At 43.6% G+C, this 20,000-nt stretch overlaps 2 protein-coding genes across 3 annotated transcripts in view; one reads left to right on the top strand and one right to left on the bottom strand.

Moving 5' to 3' along the window:
- plcb1l (phospholipase C beta 1-like) overlaps positions 1–3,974 on the bottom strand; it is a gene marked incomplete at both ends in the record, with an annotated part of 147,655 nt that extends 143,681 nt beyond the window's left edge. The window contains one exon of the mRNA XM_080538783.1: positions 3,876–3,974. Coding sequence (XP_080394909.1) covers positions 3,876–3,974 — 99 coding nt within the window. The remainder of the gene's footprint in view (positions 1–3,875) is intronic.
- A 4,897-nt stretch (positions 3,975–8,871) lies between these two features.
- Positions 8,872–10,756, top strand: LOC308166706 (uncharacterized protein). 2 transcript variants are annotated; one of them, XM_080541031.1, is made up of 9 exons: positions 8,872–8,991; positions 9,073–9,133; positions 9,214–9,264; positions 9,576–9,620; positions 9,704–9,768; positions 9,890–10,007; positions 10,129–10,197; positions 10,291–10,348; positions 10,632–10,756. In XM_080541031.1, exons 1-8 carry the CDS (start codon positions 8,945–8,947, stop codon positions 10,318–10,320), a joined length of 486 nt encoding a protein of 161 aa, XP_080397157.1. In that variant the 5' UTR covers positions 8,872–8,944; the 3' UTR covers positions 10,321–10,348; positions 10,632–10,756. The 2 variants fall into 2 exon arrangements, with proteins under 2 accessions (XP_080397157.1, XP_080397158.1); XM_080541032.1 differs by lacking the exon at positions 10,291–10,348.
- Positions 10,757–20,000: the final 9,244 nt, after the last annotated feature.

Genomic DNA, 20,000 nt, shown 5'->3' with positions numbered 1-20,000 from the left:
TCATCAGACACTGATGAAGCCTGTGTTGGCGAAACGTTTGTCCTGATTGTCTGAAGTCTTGTATGTATTATGTAAGTGAACAAGTGCATCTCTTTTATCTCTTTTTAACACCAGGCTGCACTAGACAGACTGTAACATACAGTGCATAATGACACAGCACTAGGGAAGGTTTGGAATTGTGCATATAACTTGCTGGCACTCAGGTGTTAATGAAAATATTGACACATAAAGCCTAGCGTGTCTGATTTATGATTCTATGCAATCATAAAAAGCAACAACATTCTCTTAATGGGTAAGATTGTGTGGATTGATGGATGGGTTGTGTAACATCTGAGGGAGCTAAAGATGGCTTCTGGGCAGTGAGAATCTGCCTAATGATCTGAAAACAGACATTTTCACACGCTTCTCCGTAATGTCTTGAATCCCCGAGTACAAACACATGATGTTATTATAGAGTCTTCAGGGAGACTCACTTCTGGGTCGGCATTCAAAGAACCTGACAGTACTTTTATTGTACAAGCTAAAAGCCTTTGTGAATTACTTATTACACTAACCTTGTTGAGACCTAGTTCGGAATGCCAGGGGAATTCTTTTGCAGAATGTAGCTACAAAGCCTTACAACACATCGAACCAATCGGTTAACACAATTCATTTTTTTCCTTCAGGTTTTCTTCCATTTTCTTCAATGTTGCAAGCTAGCATAGGCAACAACTCTCTACAAAATAGTCCTAAGTGGTCGGAAAAGACGACACACATAACAACAAGGAACCGTTCTAAAGGGCATGTGGGGGGGGGGGGGGCGGCGTTCTTGGAATGTAAAACCCAATGTGAGCACATTCTCCCATCACTCGATCCAGTTCAGTACAAAATACTCCAGACCTCGCAAGGAGGCATGAGAACAACGTGATTTGGAGGTACGGCTACGCAAAACTACTTTTTGGACACATTCTTATAAATGGTAAATGGACTGACTTATAGAGCGCCTTATTCCAAAGTGCTTTACAATCATTCACCTATTCCCACACACATTCACATACCAATGACGGCAAGCTACCATGCAATGTGCCGACCTGCTCTTTGGGAGCAATTTGAGGTTCAATGTCTTGCCCAAGGACACCTCGACATGTGGCCAGCCGGGGTTTGAACCACCGATCTGCCGACGTTGGCTCTATCCCCTGCACTACAGCCGCCAATTTTCTTTTCTCTGAAAATTTGTGTTTTTTTCTCACGGTATTTTTCATCAATGCTAAAAGGAACAGATTTCTCTTGCAAAATAGATAGTATCTCAACCAGACTAAATAGAGGTTAAACAGGTTTTTGCCTCAAAGTTTTGTCTCATCTCTTCTTTTCAGTGAGGGTAGAAACAAGCAGACAAAGTAGTGTCTAGTAGTATCCCCCCTCACGGAATTGGTTCTTCCCCTTTTTGTTAATGAATCTGTGGGTCTGTACCATGACCCATCACCTTAGGGGAGGTTGGATCCAGCAGGGTTTAAGTACTGCATGTTTCCAATCTGCTCTCTGATGATGCTTGCATGAATGCTGATATGTGTGATTAAATAACTCAATTCAATTAAACCCGTTATTAAGATAAACCATCTCTATTCCAAGGGAGACCATCATACAGGCAGGGCAGATAATGATATCATCATCACTATCGTCATCATCCTTATCCTCCTTATCATCATCATCATTCTCATCATGCCCATCCTCATCACCATTATCATCATCATCATCATCCTCATCATCCCCATCTTCATCACCATTATCATCATCATCATCATCATCATCATCATCCTCATCATGCCCATCCTCATCACCATTATCATCATCATCATCATCATCCCCATCTTCATCACCATTATCATCATCATCATCATCATCCTCCTCATCCTCATCCCTACTCTAATCTTCTCTGCAGCGTTTCAGCCCTGGTCTAATTTCAGCTGACGCCCCTCAGTCACTGGCCTGGTCAGGGTAGAGTAGAGGCTCTCTATGTCAGAAACGTCTCAGATGTGGTGTCAGTCACAGTAACTGTATTCTCCCTGCCACATGCCACTTCCACCCCACAGGGCAGATTTCCTTTCCATTTCGTCTCAATATCTCACCACTCAGTCAGCTCTGCTCGCTTCACTTCACTTCACTTCAATTCAGGCGCCTGGGCCTGGGCTAATGCATGGTGCATGCATGGTGGTCACCAGACTATATACACACACATCATGTATATGCTGGTTTCACATTACATCCGGTTGAGATAGAGGACAGAATGGTGACGAGAGAAAATTCTGATGAAATCTAAAATATCTTTTTCTCTTTCTTATTTCTCTCTCACTCTTTCCACTGTTGGAGATGGAGATGAAAAGAGGAAGGAAGGAGTGACATGGAACATAAACTGTGAGAAAGCAGCAGCGATGTGTCTCAGGAAAGGCCTGTTGGGTAGTGGGATCTGGTCTGGAGTGAGGCCATATGACTGGCCCATCAACACGCCACACAAACACAGCTAGAACACGCCACATGCATGCCTGGGGAAACACACGTGTATCTCACACCCCTTCTCACAACATACCAACTGAGAAAGGGGAGTGGGAGTGCATTAGTCCAGATGTGTGATACAGCTGTGAAACAACTATACAGCTATTTTGGGGGTATATTTTGACTCTATGGACGAAACTGACTGACAGGTGATAGGCTAAGTGTACACTTGCAACAGTGCAGTCTTTTGTCATAACAGAGAATAAGCATATTGGTCAATCAAGAGAATTCACTGCCAAGGCTGGCCATGCGGAAATGTAGGAGTAATAATAATAATAATGAGAATATAGCGTAAGGATATCCTTCTGTTGATGTCTCAAACAGGCACATTGCATAATGTACACTTTCAATACGTCAAGTATATGAACAGTCCATCGACACTACCCTCATTACGGAAATAATGTTCTTGTTTGTGTCCGTTACAACGTTGAACAGTGACAACACTAGGCATACCGCATCAGGTGATCAACATTTCCAATATTTACATGTGAGACTGAAACCATCCAGGTTCTGCGTCACAAGTTCACTTATACATAACAAGAAATCAGTGATCAGTTGTATCAATGTATTTAATACGTTTCAATTATTGCAACCATGTCTAAACAACCGTGTTTAGAGACAACTCTTTATGGGTCTACGCGTAATTCTTATAATTATCAAGTGAAAATGATTATTATCATCATTATTTCTGTATTTCTTTGTTTCCCTCACTTCTCCTGATAGGACGGAGATGCAACACGTAGAGCCCTGCAGTAGCCTGCTCTTAATGCAATCTTATGGGTGGCCAACAACGTGCTTGACGGTGATGAGTTATCAATTTTAATCAAGGTCATCTCGCAGCACAGACTGGCAGCATCTGAATAGTAACTAATGATACCAATAAAAGCACGGTCGTTATTCAACCCGATCTTTATAACCGCGAACGGGAGCCTAGTGCACTGAGGATGCACATGGAGCTTTATCTTTAAGAGCCATAACGGGTACAATGCCAGTCTATTGTGTTATTTGTAACACGGTTAATTCAGACCAATGAACGCGCGTGCATGCGCGCGCGCGCACACACACACACACACACACACACACACACACACACACAAATGTTAAAAATGTTAACCAGAAATGCATGTAGACTGTATTTGCGTGCGTTTGACATTGTCGCCCACAATTGTCGCCTATGTTGCCAGTAAGAGCTAATGTTACTGTTGCACTACTAGACAGTAAATGTGTAACAATTTTGTAACAATAGTGTGGTAAATATGTAACAAACACACAGCTTACGTGAGAGAAATAGCCCACACAACAGTCACTAGTTTGTTAGAAAAGCAACAGTGACAGCCGGTACTTACATCTTCCCATTTCATGAATTTGTTGCCCTTTCTCAGGCTCTCGGACACGGACACGGGCTTGAGCTGCAGCGCGTGAACTCCAGGCTGTGCCCCGGCCATTGACTCATCTACTCTTCCTAACGGACAGCACGGAAGAAACGGTCTATTCCCTTTTCTCCTTCTCTCCTTCACTCCTCCTCTCACAATCCAAGTTCTAAACTACCCTTCCAATCAGAGGCACGGGAGGCTAATTGAAGCCCTACTGTTGCTAGTGTCTCATCCCCGCATATGGTGGCCGGTCTCGGCTCTGAAGATCTTTGGAGCGGACGTCGGCGCAGTGGACTGAACTGACCGAAAGCGACATGCAGCTTGGAGCTCCTCGGTTGAAGGTTGATGCAGTGGGGAAAGAGAGAGAGGACTGAATGAGTGAGACTCTGCACTCATATTTAAAGACAGTCAATGCGGGGACAGGTTCAATGCGCGCTGTGATCGAGCGCCTCCCTGCGCTCAAAGCAACTCTGTCTCTCTCTCTCTCTCTCTCTCTCTCTCTCTCTCTCTCTCTCTCTCTCTCTCTCTCTCTCTCTCTCTCTCTCGCGCGCGCCCCCCCCCCCCCCCCCCCCCCCCCCCCCCCCCCCACCACACACACACACACACACACACACACACACACACACACACACACACACACACACACACACACACACACACACACACACACACACACACACACACGATGTATGGTGATTATCTGTCTCTGTCTAGTATTGTTTGTCAGTAAATTCTCAATCCTCCCAGGTAAACTATGTGCAGGTAAGCCAAATGAGCGACTGTAATATTAATACACTGATCACACAGTCACATCAATCATCTCCTATTCTGTGTGATGTTAATGCTTTGAGCCACACTTTGGTCTCTTGCCTTGATTTGATCTGGGAAGTCATTTCACATCTCTGTGACAATCGATGCCTGACTCCATGGTTCTGCCCACTCAGGCCCTGAGCTCTTTTATGATCAACTTCTGAAAAGTAAACAACTTCTCCAGACATTGTCACAGCCTTCAGGACAAACAACTTTTTACTTTGCTGTTTGAAAATAGTGCCCTTCTGGGAATTAAGCCACCCACACTGCTTGTGAAATTTCCTAAAAGTAAGTCACAATACCCAAACTGCCTCCAACAATCACCTCAGTGGTCACTATACTGTCAGACACATCAAACCTGTCAACATTTAACTGACAGAATTCATGTCCATCTGCAATGTAGGCACTATGGGCTTGTCTTGCGTCATTATTGATTGATTACCACTGACAGGTCTGGGACCAGTCCCTGGACAGACTCCTGTCAACATGACAGCCCAGGGGAAGGAAAACATGCAGCTTAAAAATCTGCCTCTCAAAGGGCTATTTATAATGGCAATTATAATTATTGTATGATGAGAGCAATTAAATATGGATTTTGAACGGGTACTGTACATGGTCATTTGATTGACCCTTCCTGTCTTAGCATTGTGCACATTAGGCTGACAGGCTCTGAAAGAAATGGTAAATGAACTGCACTTATATAGCGCCTTTATCCAAAGCGCTTTACAACGGCCTCTCATTCACCCATTCACACACCAATGGCGGCAAGATACCATGCAAGGTGTTGGCCCGCTCACTGGGAGCAATTTGGGGTTCAGTGTCTTGCCCAAGGACACTTCGACATGTGGCCAGCCGGGGCTCGAACCACTGATCTGCCAACCTTGCGATCATTAGACATCGGCTCTACCTCCTGCGCCACAGCTGCCCCTAAGAAACAACATAAGAATCACAGACAGCAGAATTAAATGCATTATTGGTCAAAGACATTTGCATAAGAAGTCGCAGGAGGTAGAGCCGGCGTCTAATGATTGCAAGGTCGGCAGATCGGAGGTTCGAACCCCGGCTGGCCACATGTCGAGGTGTCCTTGGGCAAGACACTAAATGCCATTGCTCCCTCCTTGCATGGCATGCTGCCATGGGTGTGTGAATGAATGAATGAATGGTCTTTATTGTCATTGCTATAGTACAGGTACCAAACAACGAAATGTGGGAGGGGTGGCTCCCCTGGTGCTAGGAAAAAAAAAAAAAAAAAAAGAAGGGAAAGGAGCTGGTTTACATAAATAAAGGCTATGTACACTATCCACTATACTATACTGTACAGATAAAACGACTAGGGTTGTCATATTGCACATAGTGTTATTGCACATTCATTTAAAGTGTCGCAGTTTGCAGGCTTGAAATGTACACATTTGTGCCTCAGCACTACACCTGATTTTTTCAATCCAGCAGCTGCCATCAATCCATCCAGACTGTCCAGGGCCCAGAACCTAGGTCTTTGCTGTGTTCAGGGCCTGGATGGCCCTGGGGTAGAAGCTGAGCTTCAGTCTGTTTGTCCTTGCGCCCATGGTCCTGTACCGCCTTTTCGAGGGCAGCCGGGCAAAGTGTTCGTACCCAGGGTGGGATGGGTCTCTGGAGATCTTGGAGGCCTTCCTGAGGCAGCGTGTGTTGTACAGCTCTTCCAGAGAGGGGAGGGGGGCGCCGGTGATCTTCTGGGCTGTTCTCACGACTCTCTGTAGCGCATTTCTCTCTGCGGTTGTGCAGCTGGAGAACCAGTTGCAGATGCAGTAGGTGAGGATGCTCTCCACTGCGCAGCGGTAGAAGGCCACCAGTATCTCCTGCTTGTTGTGTTCCTTCCTGAGGACTCTCAGGAAGTAGAGCCGCTGTTGTGCCTTCTTGATGGTGGCTGCTGTGTTGTTCTTCCAGGACAGGTCATCCTGTATGTGCACCCCCAGGAATCGGAGGGTTGAGACTCTCTCTCTCTCCACGCTCTCTCCGTCGATGAGCAGGGGCTGGACCTCAGAGCCCTCTGGGGGTGGTCGGACAGGAAGTCATTGATCCATGCACATATAGAGTGTGATAGTCCCAGGTCTAGTAGTTTGGTCATTAGCCTGTCTGGAAGGATGGTGTTGAAGGCAGAGCTGAAGTCCACAAAGAGCAGTCTCGCGTAGCTGTTTCCCCTCTCCAGGTGGGATAGAGTGGCGTGGAGAGTCGTCGCGATGGCGTCCTCTGTGGACCTGTGGGCTCTGTAGGCGAACTGGTATGGATCCAGGTTGGGCGGGAGGCGTGTGACTATGTGGGCCCGGACTAGTTTCTCGAAGCACTTCATGATGATTGGTGTGAGTGAATGGGTGAATGAGAGACCATTGTTAAGTGCTTTGGAATAAGGCACTATATAATTCAGTCCAGTTACCATTTACACCATTTAATATAGTAAACAATTTTCATCCTCTACGAAGGACATGGAGTCATGTGAGAGAAATACACTGAATTACTGTAATGTAATGCATCTTTCAATCAAAAGAGAGGTCACATAGCTCTGTGTGCTACATACAGAATAGCACCAACCCTATGGCGTATCATACTGTAGTGTCATGGGTTTGGGGAGCTGCCAAGATAAGCTACATTTTGCCTATCCCAAGATTGTCACCTTTTCACCCTGCTTCATGCACCAACTGGTGACACTACACCCCAGCCAAAGGTTATGGACAGCCCTTGAGATGCCAGCACTGTACACATTTCTTTGGGGGCAGTGTTGCACACAGGCTAACTTGTTGGTTGTAGTATAATGTAGTACAATCTGGTATTGTGCCTGACTGTATTTAACTATAATGCTATACTTGGGCAAGGGCCACATTGTAGCTGAAATACTGGAGGGCCAACATTTTACAGTGACATTTTATACCGCATTTCCTTTAATATGATAATTTCTTTCTTCAAAACATCTCTCCAAAATCCAGAAAATATTGTACCAACAGGGCTACACTTTTAGCATTGTGCCTTCCTGTTCCCAGCATGCTTTGTGTGCAAGTATTGAAACCATGGCTGTTTGGTTTGATGACCCCATTGTGAAGTAAGTCTTTGGCTGTGTTCGGAATAGCGTACTAGCATACTACTCATACTAGATATGACGTAGATTTTGAGTATGTAGTACGTTCGAACTGTACAGTATGCGAGATTTGAGTATGCGAGAAATTTAGTAGGCGAGCAGTTATTTCCGGTAAAATTTAAGTCGGTTTTGATGGACACTAGCTCGGCTCCTATTTCCCAAAATGCATTACGCGTCCAGAGTTGCAGAGTTCCTATAGTATCCATCTGCGCGCAACAAATCCAACACCCGGAAATGTGTTATGCAAATATGCAGGCGCGGTATGATGACGTATGGTACATCACATTTCCGGGTGATGGATTTGATGCGCCTTACTACGGCCTTACTACGGTGAAAACTACGGAAAAAAACTAATATGTAGAGTACAGTCCTATCAATTGTTATATATATATATATATATATATATATATATATATATATATATATATATATATATATATATATATATATATATATATATATATACAGAGCATAACTTTATATGCAACATATGACATCCACAGTAGTAGATTATAAAGACATACAATGTAGTTGAGCATTTCTCAGCTTTAACCTTCATATGCCATTTGCTTGTGAGTTTGTGTCTATTGTATTACCCCCAAAGTGTCCTTTTTGCTTATTGTCCAGAATGCGTTATTCCCTGTAGGTAATGAGGCCACACCAGAAAGAAATTTTCTTTCTAGATTCGCAGTATTTCAAAACTCCAAGGGGATTCACCTCTGAAGCCTACAGAACACTATTAAGGTTGCCCCAAATATTTTTTGCTCTGGCAGTCACGTTCCCCTGACCTGCCTGGCGGTCACGTTCCCCTGACCTGCCTATGATGTGTGTCCTGGCGGTCACGTTCCCCTGACCTGCCTATGATGTTTGTCCTGGCGGTCCCCTGACCTGCCTATGATGTGTGTCCTGGCGGTCCCCTGACCTGTCTAATGTTACTGCCATTTCTAAAGACTTGTGTTCAATCAGGAGGCATTGTGGCAATGCATGCATTATGTACTGATTGTTTGTCCAACATTCAGAAAGGATTGGCTTCCCGAAAGCTGGAGTGGACTTAAATAGACACATTTCCAACACAAGGAAAGAGAAACACAGAGAAATCCTCCTCATTGAACTTTTGCAAATAAGCATGATCGACCGACTTGCATGGTGTGAAGTGGTTCTGAAGCAGCAGTGGTACGAATGTTGTTCCTTTTTTCTCTCCTGTAGGAGGTGTGTACTTCTTTGTTTGACTTAGTTTTATTCTTGGTTGCCCAGGGGTGTTGCTGAGAAAATTGTTGCGGGATCCTGGACAGAGAAGACTGGTCTGGATTTGGAGGTATTGTTTGAATGTTACTATCATATTATAGCTATAGTCATAATTACCTACTATTCTCTAACTAACTTTTCTTCGTACAGGGGCTTCCGAGGCAGACCAGTGGCAATGACTGTGGTGTCTTCATGATAATGGTGAGTTATGGTAATGCCACCAAGTGATATGGCACACTTGATTGTTCCTTAAAACCATCAAAAAAATGTGTAAATGTATGTAACAATGACTGACCACCACTTAGTCCTGACCAACATTCTGTTTGTGCATTTGCAAATAAAAAGGTGTGCAATAAAAGGTATTAAGGAACATTCATGTGTGCAGACCTCTCATATCACTTTCCTATGGAGTTATCAGCCATGTACATTTCATTGGATGTGTGTGACTACCTTCTCACTGAGTTATAAGCTGTCACATGGTAATCTTGTCTTTGTGTCTTTTCTCATTACAGTATGCCTGGTATTTCGCCATGGAGGCTACCTTTGACTTCAGCATTGTAAGTATTAAGAAAACAAGAACCCATTATATCAATATGCTATAAGACTTTGAATGCAAATTGAGTAACTGCTCTTTCTTTAGGATGACATGTCTCTCCTGAGAAGGTGGTGGTGTATTGTCCTGGTGGAAAACATTGGGCTGGAAGGGTATGCTGCAGTGCTACAAAAATAATAATTGTATTTGTACATTTATTATCAAGAGGACTTTGGGGTAACACCTGGCCCTACAATTCAACCTTCCGGTGAAGATAATGTGTGTTAATTTCAGATATGGAAGGAAGTTTGCTCACTTTAGTGAGGAAGGCAGAGCGACCCTTCACGACAGTGTCCCACCTGTATTCAGGACCTATTCAAGTGTTAAAAGGAGTCATGCAAGCAACACCATGGTCAGTGCATCTCTCACTAAGTATCTATGACCGTGTGCCTGTTTCTGAATGGGCTACTGCTCCTAAAACACATACTCCATGCATGTAAAACATACTGGCAATAATGGTGGACTCTGTACAGATGCCACTGGACACTGACGAGGACCACACGTACTTCAAGAGGCCTTACAGCTTTCCTCCTAAAGAATTGGTTAGTGTGAATGAAGTTTATTGCATACAAACATACTATCCACCATTCACAGCTGTACACATAGTCATCCTTATGTGTGTATCCTGTTACCAGGGACAAAGATGTCAGAAGCCTGGAAAGTGAAACCACACTTTCTATCAGGACACTTGAGGTAGAATGATCAAGGAAAGAAAGTGAGTGACTCATTCAGTACTTAACTGCACCTTTTCATTGTAACATGGTTAAGCACTGTATTATTATTTTAGGAAAGGGCTCAACAAGTTCAACACCAACGAAGAGTGACCAATGACTTGTTAGTGCATTGCATTTGCAATGCATTTTGGAAACATGAGGAGAGTGCTAATACAAATTCCATGACAGTTTGCAACCACTGATGAATGTGAGTTTCTTAAATTAATTATTAATCACTTCTTTATAACATTTTGTCTCAACAGTGAGAAGCAGCTGTCTCACCATTATATGGTCGAAAATGTGAGAAGAAAAGGAAGCTGAAAGACCATAGAGACAATGTTGAAAGAGCACTTGTGCTAAAGTGCAATCAGCAATGATGTCTTGATTGAAGCGCATTGAGTCGTATCTTGTGAGATGCGCTATACAAATAAAGCTTGAATTGATTTGATCCCTTGTACACTTTTTTTGGGCATTTGTGTTGCAACACACCTGTACATTCTGCACTCTACCCTGTTAGGCCCTTATTTTACTCTAGACAGAAGGGTTGTAACACTTGTTATTAATTCCATTTGGTATACCTCATAAACTTTCTTGCATTTCTGGTGTTTGCATTTTACATATTCTAAATATATGCTATCTACATGTCGCACTGGATGGGGTTATTGCTGTTGACTCATCAGAAAGTAAAGACTAATTCACAGAGTGTATGAAGATTCCAGTAAGGGTTTTGTGAAGGAGCCCTAGTGCTGTTGACATCAGAAATAGAATGTTTTATTTAGCTCATCAGTGTGCACTCAGCACCATGGACACCTCCAGCCCAGCACCTTGCACCACGGTTCCTGCCCTGCTCCATGGATTACAACGATGATCGCCTGACCCTTGCCTGACTCCACCAAGTCCTTTGCCTGACCCCTCAAACCTGTTTGACCTAATAAAGTCCCTCACCTGGGTCATTGACATTCTTTTATTTATATACAGTTAGGTCTGGAAGTATTTGGACAGTGACACAATTTCCATAATTTTGTCTCTGTATGCCACCACAAAGGATTTGAAATGAAACAATCCAGATGTAATTGAAGTGCATTTTACAGCCTAAGGATGGCCTGTTTCAGTTGCATTGAGAGCTCTGTTGACTGCATGTTGTGCGTATACAGCAACAGCCTCCAAATGCAAATGCCACACTTGGAATCAACTCAGACCTTTTACCTGCTTAATTGATAAAGAAATAATGAAGGAATAAATAGCCCACACTGGCCCATGAAACAGCTTTTGAGTCAATTGTCTAATTACTTTTGGTTATTATACATAAGAGCTATAATTCATAAACCCTTCCTTCAATTTGGATGTGAATACCCTTAACCTAAAGCTGAGAGTCTGCACTTTAAGCCCAGTAAATTCTGTTGGAAATCTCATATAAGATACGTTAGATCCAAAGTATCAAGGAGTATTGCAGTATTGTGCAGGGCAAAACATATTCTGGAACAGAGGATGTTGTATACTCTATATTGTTGTCTTGTCTTACCCTATTTGAGTTACTGTGTGGAGATATGGGGAAATGAATATAAAAGCACTTTAAACCCATTGATTACACTACAGAAAAAAGCTATGAGGATTTTGATTGATTGATTGAAAACTTTATTAGAAGATTTGCAGAAGTAGGTACATGAAAGTACATATTACATACAAGGTCAACTAACAGGATAAAAACCCAAGAAAGCCACTGGCTTATTTCAATTGGGGTCCTTGATTCTCAATTCATCGTTACATGTAAGACCGACAAAACAAACTAGTACTATCTACAAGATAATACAGACAAATAACTATTACTATCTACAAGATAAAAATACATCCATCATGGGAAGAACAATACAACAAAACATCAGGTATGTACAGCGGGTAGGGCAGGTGGGGACATACACCACAGGTGGGGGCGGGGGACAAAACACAAAGTATGTACAGTGGGTAGTTCGGGTCTTTTAATCTGATTTTTGATTTAGAGGGTCCAGTTACGGATTGCAGCCTCCTGTAAATGTTTTTTGAGAGTGGTTTTGAAGGTGGGCAGTGTTTTGCACTCCTTTAAGATTATAGGAAGGGCGTTCCACATTTTTACTGCAGTACAGATTGTACATGAGGTCGGATATCGTGATCACACTAATAACTTGTTCCTAATGTCAAAAATATGAAGAAAATATGAAGGAAAGCAGAAATATTGCTCTATTGCTCTATTTAAAAAAAGGTTTAAATTATTTTTAATGAAAAAGTATTAGAACGGATGATACTGAAATATATGTATTAATTAATTGGATTATATAATGTAAGCATAATTGTTAAGTATAAACAGGGGTAGGACAGGCTTCTTCCTACTCCTTTTCGAACAATTGATAGGACTGTACTCTACATATTAGTTTTTTTCCGTAGTTTTCACCGTAGTAAGGCCGTAGTAAGGCGATTCATGGTTTACTCCTAGTGTATCCATCTGCGCTGCGCGCATCAAATCCATCACCCGGAAATGTGATGTACCATACGTCATCATACCGCGCCTGCATATTTGCATAACACATTTCCGGGTGTTGGATTTGTTGCGCGCAGATGGACCCTACTCCAGAGTTGCGTCCAGGGTTGCCAGATGGGGCGGGTTACCGCCGAATGGGCTACTTGATTTTGAGGTTATAGAAAGTTTAGTCTGTAAATTGTCAATCCCATCTGGCAACCCTGTGCGCTTTCAGCCTCGTCAAACTGCGTCATACAAACTTGTCATACAGCTTTTGTTTACATTGTCCGATAGCCCGGGGACCGAAAGCTTGCAATAAACAGTTTTTTTGCACAGATTTTAGTGTGCAGATGCTGCTTTTTTGCACTCTATTTGATACTCTTCAGCTGCAGCACCCCAGCTAAGTCTGATCACGGATGAGCGGTGGTATTTTCACTATACTGGGAATTAACATGTATTAACAATAATTAACATTAACATGGTGAAATGCATTCTTAGACATGACTACATCGTCATGATTACAAATATGCCACTTGAAATGCATGAAATCCAAGTTTATTTGTGTCTTACATACATGTTCACCTAGTATTTGACTGTTTGTAGCCCAATCACGAATGATCCCAGTATTGTAGCTTCAGACGGACAAGTTGGTTGTAGTGCTTGCCCACGATATGTTATTGCTCATATATATTTATTTTAATCATGTTATTTTACCAACTGTTAAGACAACAATATAGTAAGCTAGCAGCAGTAGCCTATGCCGAGCAGTGTCGACATCGATGGGGGTCTCCAATCGACTCCATTCAAAGTGATTTACGATCCCGCCCCTCTAGCCTGTCCGGACACATTTGAATTTTCACCGTAAGCCCCGGTAAAGCGACGTTATTAACCCGCAAAGAGTGTGCCCCGGGCACCGTATTTGTCCGTGAATAACACCGGATAGGAAGGTGGTAAAAACACAATACTACTTTGCTAACTCCACCATCGCTGTACGGTCATTTTGAGGCATCAACCAACCCACTGGCACCCCGGGAAGTTATGTTTCGAACCCCGAGAGCATGCATAAATCTGTCTATCCGAAAGAGTGCACTCTCCTCGGCCGCTGCACGCGCCTCTCCTCGGTAACGCGGAGGAACGAAAAGCTTACAGCACCAACCCTGCTTAGCTTCCGAGGTCGGACGAGATCGGGCGTATTCAGGCTAGTATGGCCGTGAGCAAGAGGACCATGACCCCAAGCATCCATATGCCTGTGCCTGGAGCACTCTTGTTCATGGAACTTTATTATATAAGCACTCTATTTGTGGGTAGACTATGCACAAGGTGTCCTGGATGAAGGGAGAAGTTAAAATCGCTCTGAGAGCGCCGGAGCGCACACTGGGTGCAACGTCATAAAGGGACCAGGTAATTTGATTGGACAAGAGGCATTCCATGAGTGCTGATCATATTTCCAGGGCGAATTTACGAACGCAGCTAGCGAACAGAAGACGCAAAAAATCGTCAGATCAGATATATAAACGGGTTATTTTGGTAAACTGGACACATTTTGGGAATATATGTGGTTACTTTCTCGCCTGAAAACATATTAAAACTTCATAAAATGACATGTTAACACACACAAAATTACATATTTTAGCTAATGGAGGTTTAAAATGGAGGTTTAAATTCGCTGCTCCCGGCGAAATGCATTCTGGGAGGCATTCTGGGAGGCAGTATGGAGTATGCATAATGGTCGGCTGGTTTTCGGATACTACTATACTATTATTGTGAATTTAGTAGGCAGTATGCAGTATATACTCATTGAGTATGCTAGTATGCAGTATGCTAGTACGCTATTCCGAACACAGCCTCTGTCTCTGTCAATAAAGTGACTGTTGAAGCTAATTTGTGTCTTACTGTCCGGTTTGTAAAATTCGATACCCACTTAGGGCAAGCTACTCTGCCCCTCCGTTCGCTACAATATGTAAGCGCATTTCATGCAATTCTAAATCCATCTTTAAGTGCCAACCAAATCTATACAGTTTGTGACAATAACATCTGTTCAAAATATATATTTTAAAATAAATTCTTCACGTTTGACGATAAATCATTTCCATTTCTAGGATTTGCACACATTTGTGGCTCAGCCACAGGGGAATAATGTTCAGGGCCGACCGCTGGCATAAGCAGTCTATGCAGTTGCCTAGGGCCACAACTCCGTCGATTTAGCACAAGCTACCAGGCGTCAATCAAAAACTCTGCTACCCCCGTCGATGTAAACGTGGCAGGCTGGGACACAATCAAAATCTTGCTTAGGGCTACCAAAACCCACGGGCCGGGCCTGATAATATTAGAGTGGAGGGTCCATGTTACGGCTGAAAGTGTCCCAAGAAAAGAAAAGGGACTAAAGCCGTACACATAAAGCCAGCCACACCATAATGAAATGGTCAGTCACTGAAATGGTGTATGAAAGGGTAATGTTTTAATAGTCAGCCCTCATACGTACACAAAAAACAATTAAACAGTTTATGCAATGTGGCAGGGCAGATCAGAAAAACAAAAGAAGAAAAACAATACTCACCACCCTGCCAAGCAAAGAACTAAAGGACAAACATACTTCTCAGGGAGAAAACCAACAAACCAAAACCCACCCCAACAAAGTTAAAAGAAGTTCAACCAACAATCAAACAACACAAAAAATGTAGGCATTGTGAAGAGGGCCACCTAACATTTTCCCTGGCTGCAGTCTTTTTAAAGGGCTTGGAGGTCATCGGCCACAGGTGCATCCCATTAGCCCAATCAGCAGGAGCAGCACATCCATGGCCCCGCCTCCTCAGACACACCACCTCAAAAGAGCAAATTGGGTAGGGCCATAACAGTCCAGGTCCTCCAGGACCCTCTCCTGGCAAAATGCAGCTTTTTAGAAACGCATTTCATGTAATTCGAGCCGCAGCACTGAACATCTCCCTGAACAGCAAAACTAAGGAGCTGGAAGTGGAATTCAGGAGAAGCGGGGGGGTTGACAGGGCTGCAGTGGCTGCAGTGACAGGGCTGCAGTGGAGAGGGTCAGTAGCTTCAAATTCCTTGGTGTCCACATCACAGAGGACTTAACATGGTCACACCACTCCCATGCTGTGATCAAGACAGGCTGTATCACCTCCTGGTACGGCAGCTACACCACTCTCAACCGTAAAGCCCAGCAGAGGGTGGTGAAAACGGCCCAGTACATCACAGGCCGCAAGTTACAAGCCATTCAGGACCTCTACTCTGAGAGGTGCAAGAAGAAGGCTGGGAAGATCATCAGGGACCCCAGCCACCCCAACCACGCCCTGTTCTCTCTGCTACAGTTGCAGATGTAATGGAGTAATTGCTACTCTCAACATCCCCAAACACTATTTAGACACTGCAGAGTTTTCAGGTTTTCAAGGCAGTTATGCTTCAGGCTTGGTTGGACATGGTGTTACGGACGATTCAAGTTCAAACACGTACACACCTATTAGTATTGGCAATAGGTAAGGTGAGCTCAGTAAAACCTCAAATTGGGCCCAGTCCCATCCATCTGAATAAAATATGAAACACGGTATGCTTGATTACTTAGGATGTAATAGGGCTGTTTTGAATTATGTATACCTAGTATTCAGATTTGATCATCCATGCGATTAGCATTTATACAGATAATTGTCTTTGACATTGATTCAGTTTCTTAAAAACAACAGACACATGAACACAATGCTGTAAATACTGCCGTGACTTGTGCAAAAAGTGCAGTTGTGTTCTTATTGTTTGTTTAGCATGGTTATTGCAGAGGGAACACAAACAAATAATGTTGTTTCTGTTTTACTGTTGTAAAGCACTTTGGGACAATTGTACACAAATGGATCTGATTTGATTTGGGGGGAATGAACGATTTAAGTGTTTTGTTTGGCCAGAAGAACTTTAAAGCGTTGTCCTGATGGGAACAGTTCGAAATAATATGAATAAATCACAGGCCTGTGGGCATGTTGTTCAATTTGTACCAGGACCTCTGCAGAGCACCCTAATTGACTTGCTGTTATCTGCATTGTCCCCTACATGAACCCTGCTGTGGCCTTAGCATCTAAACTGGTGTTCTGGCGCCGCCGTCTGTCTCTCCGTGGCTAGTGCGCCCTGGGTAGCCTATAGTCACTAGAACAATATCGCCATACGTCGCCAAAGGATTCTAAAATCATTGCTGCGTTGTCAGAATTGGCATATGATTCAGTTGTTTGTTGTTGATTCCTGGATAGTATTAAGGCTAAGGGATACAGTTACGATGACAATGACACATGTACAATTACAATGCCCTGTATCTCTGTTTGTGGTTAGAAAACCCTGTACCTGCGCTCTTCCTGGCATGACCAAGTAGTGATGACTGTGCTGCATGCTAGGATAGCAGAGGTTGACTCAGCCAAAACAGACTGATGATACTTCCACTACACTAAGCAGGAAACATGTAAGGGGGGGGGGGGCGGGTGTATGAGTGTGTGTGTGTGTGTGTGTGTGTGTGTGTGTGTGTGTGTGTGTGTGTGTGTGTGTGTGCCTGTGTGGGCGTGCGTGTGTGGGCGTGTGTGTGTGTGTGTGTGTGTGTGTGTGTGTGTGTGTGTGTGTGTGTGTGTGTGACTGATCAACAAAGAACAAAGAGCACAGTAGCCCTGCATCCCTGTGATAAGGCAGATCCATCTCAAAAGGCAAGCCACAGAGGCCAGTAACATGGTCAATCCTCCTGGGGGTTGATAATGAGATGTTCAGGCTACAGCTTTACGTCTTTGAAATTAAAAAGACTGTGAACATATTTTTCACAAAACCATAATGGACCAATAACTGGACAAATATCAGCAATAAGCTTCTGTTTCCAAATACACACACAGTCTCTAATGTCTAATAATTTCTATTAGAAAAGTGTTCAATGGGTGATTGCGACAGGAATGCAATTAGAATTGAATTAGCATTGGATTTTATGGTTGAGCTCTATAACACTGAACTTACTGCTACCCAAACCGAATCAGCTTTCAACGTTCCTTTGCATCCTACATCATAGATTCTATGTTTACTTTTATACCTGCAAGTGGAAAACATTTAGTCACACAAATAGCATTCATGCTATTTATGACAGTGGACCTACTACTGTATTATAAAGCCATCAGCCTGAGGATTCTAAATGGGGTAAGTTCAAAGGCTTCCTCTCCCCCTCATCCTTATAACACAGTGAGTAAGGACAGGCAGACCTAACTACTACTTAGTGAGTATGAGCTGTTCAAAGACATGAGGGATGTGGTTAATCCTATAAAAAGAACAAGGCTTTCATGTTAGCAGTTTCATGTGTTTTTATGTGACAATGTGGTTACGTGACCAGCAGAGGGGGCTATTGCATCACTTTGACTCACTGCTGCGGTGCCCCTCTGCTTGCTATTAGGCATAATCGCTCCCTCTCTCTCCAGGTCTGTCTGTCTGTCTCTCTCCCCCCCTCCCTCTCTCTCCCCCCCCTCTCTCTTTCCCTCTCTCCCTCCCTCTCTCTCTCTGTTCAATAACTTCATTGTCCATTCACCCTGAATTCCTCCATACTGACTAACATAACATGGAACATGTGCACTTGAAAACGATACTTTCTAAACTTCACAACTTACAGAGGGGGGACCCGGCACAGATCAAGTCAAATTATGAGTTTAGCGGAATGCTGAAACTTCTCAGCCTCCTTCTCCTGCCGCCATGAGAGACAGTGTTTTTGTAACATGTTTCACACCTGGAGTGTCGAGGTGACCTTGTGGGCGAGACGGAGGAGGGTTTTACCGTGTCTCGATCTCTACTATCCCACTCACTCTCTGTAACCTGACACCTCTACACCTCCTATTGTCTTATCTCAGATTGAAGAAAAAAAAGGCAGGTGTTCTTACCTTCAGGCTACAGACTTCAGAAATGAGGAAAATAAGGGTGGGGGGAGAAGGGACTGAAAGGGAATACGCACATGTACGCACACACACACACACACACACACACACACACACACACACACACACACACACACACACAAACACACATACATACACAAACACACTTACTCACCCACGCACATACACACACACACACACACACACACACACACACACACACACACACACACACACACACACACTCATCTTAGTCTCTGAGGCAAGATCACACAGCCCGTGCTGTTACATGCAGTGTAAACACGTCTGAGGGTGTGTATTATTAATAGTCATTAAAGGAGACTGAACAGCACTCTGAGAGGGGGAGAACACAAACAAACCCACTTTGAGGCAGGGGGCCTTTCCCAGTGTAATTCAAGTTCAATAACTCACCTCTGACCTGTTCCTAACTCAGGTTACACAGCTCGACAGAGGCAGGCGCCGGGTGTTAGGCCTGTTCAGATTACTGACAACTCAGTTTGAGAATATCGTTTTTTGAGAATCTTTTTTGAGAAGACATTCTACTGTGAATGCATATGCTGTAGAATGTTTGTGTTGTAGAATGAATGAGGCCAACATGGAGGACAGTTTCCCAAACGGTGTATATTTGGGTGTGATGTAAAGAAACTGGCTGCTCACACTGAGCCCTTTGACAGCCTAAGCCTGTGGACAGACAGACGGACAGGCCTCACCTGGAGGACAGAGGACTGCAGCTGGGGGAGTAGTTTCACTCTCTGGTTTCTGTCATAATGACCTCATTACCAGCTCCATCAATCTGATAGGAGGAGAACGGGAACAGAGACACTTCATTCTGTTCACATTAATTGTGTCTTTTGCAATAATAAAAACACCCAATGCGTAAGTCCAGGTGCTCAGAGAGAGAGAGAGAGAGAGAGAGAGAGAGAGAAAAAGTCAACACTTTAAAAAAGGAACCTTCTGACTGAAAGGTTGGTTTTGTCAATCCTTTCATTTAATCTGGGATAATGGAAGAGCGACAGTGTGCTGGTTTCTTAGTGTTATTCTACAATCGTGACACTCTGTGAGCTTGTGTAGGATTTTTGTTTTTAGTCTTCTCCTCTGCTCTTCCACGTCAGTCGGACTCTGAGAGGATGTACTCTAGTTACCGAGAGATCCTGTCAGCCACATGGCTTTGGCTCTAAAACCTCCGTTGGAGGCCAGCGCGAGGGTTTGCAGATGCCATGGTTGTGGCCTGCGACTAAAAA

The sequence above is a fragment of the Nansenia antarctica genome (assembly GCF_963989245.1).
Source record: "Nansenia antarctica genome assembly, chromosome: 1".
NCBI lineage: Eukaryota > Metazoa > Chordata > Actinopteri > Argentiniformes > Microstomatidae > Nansenia > Nansenia antarctica.
This window is presented reverse-complemented; position numbering and strand designations above follow the sequence as displayed.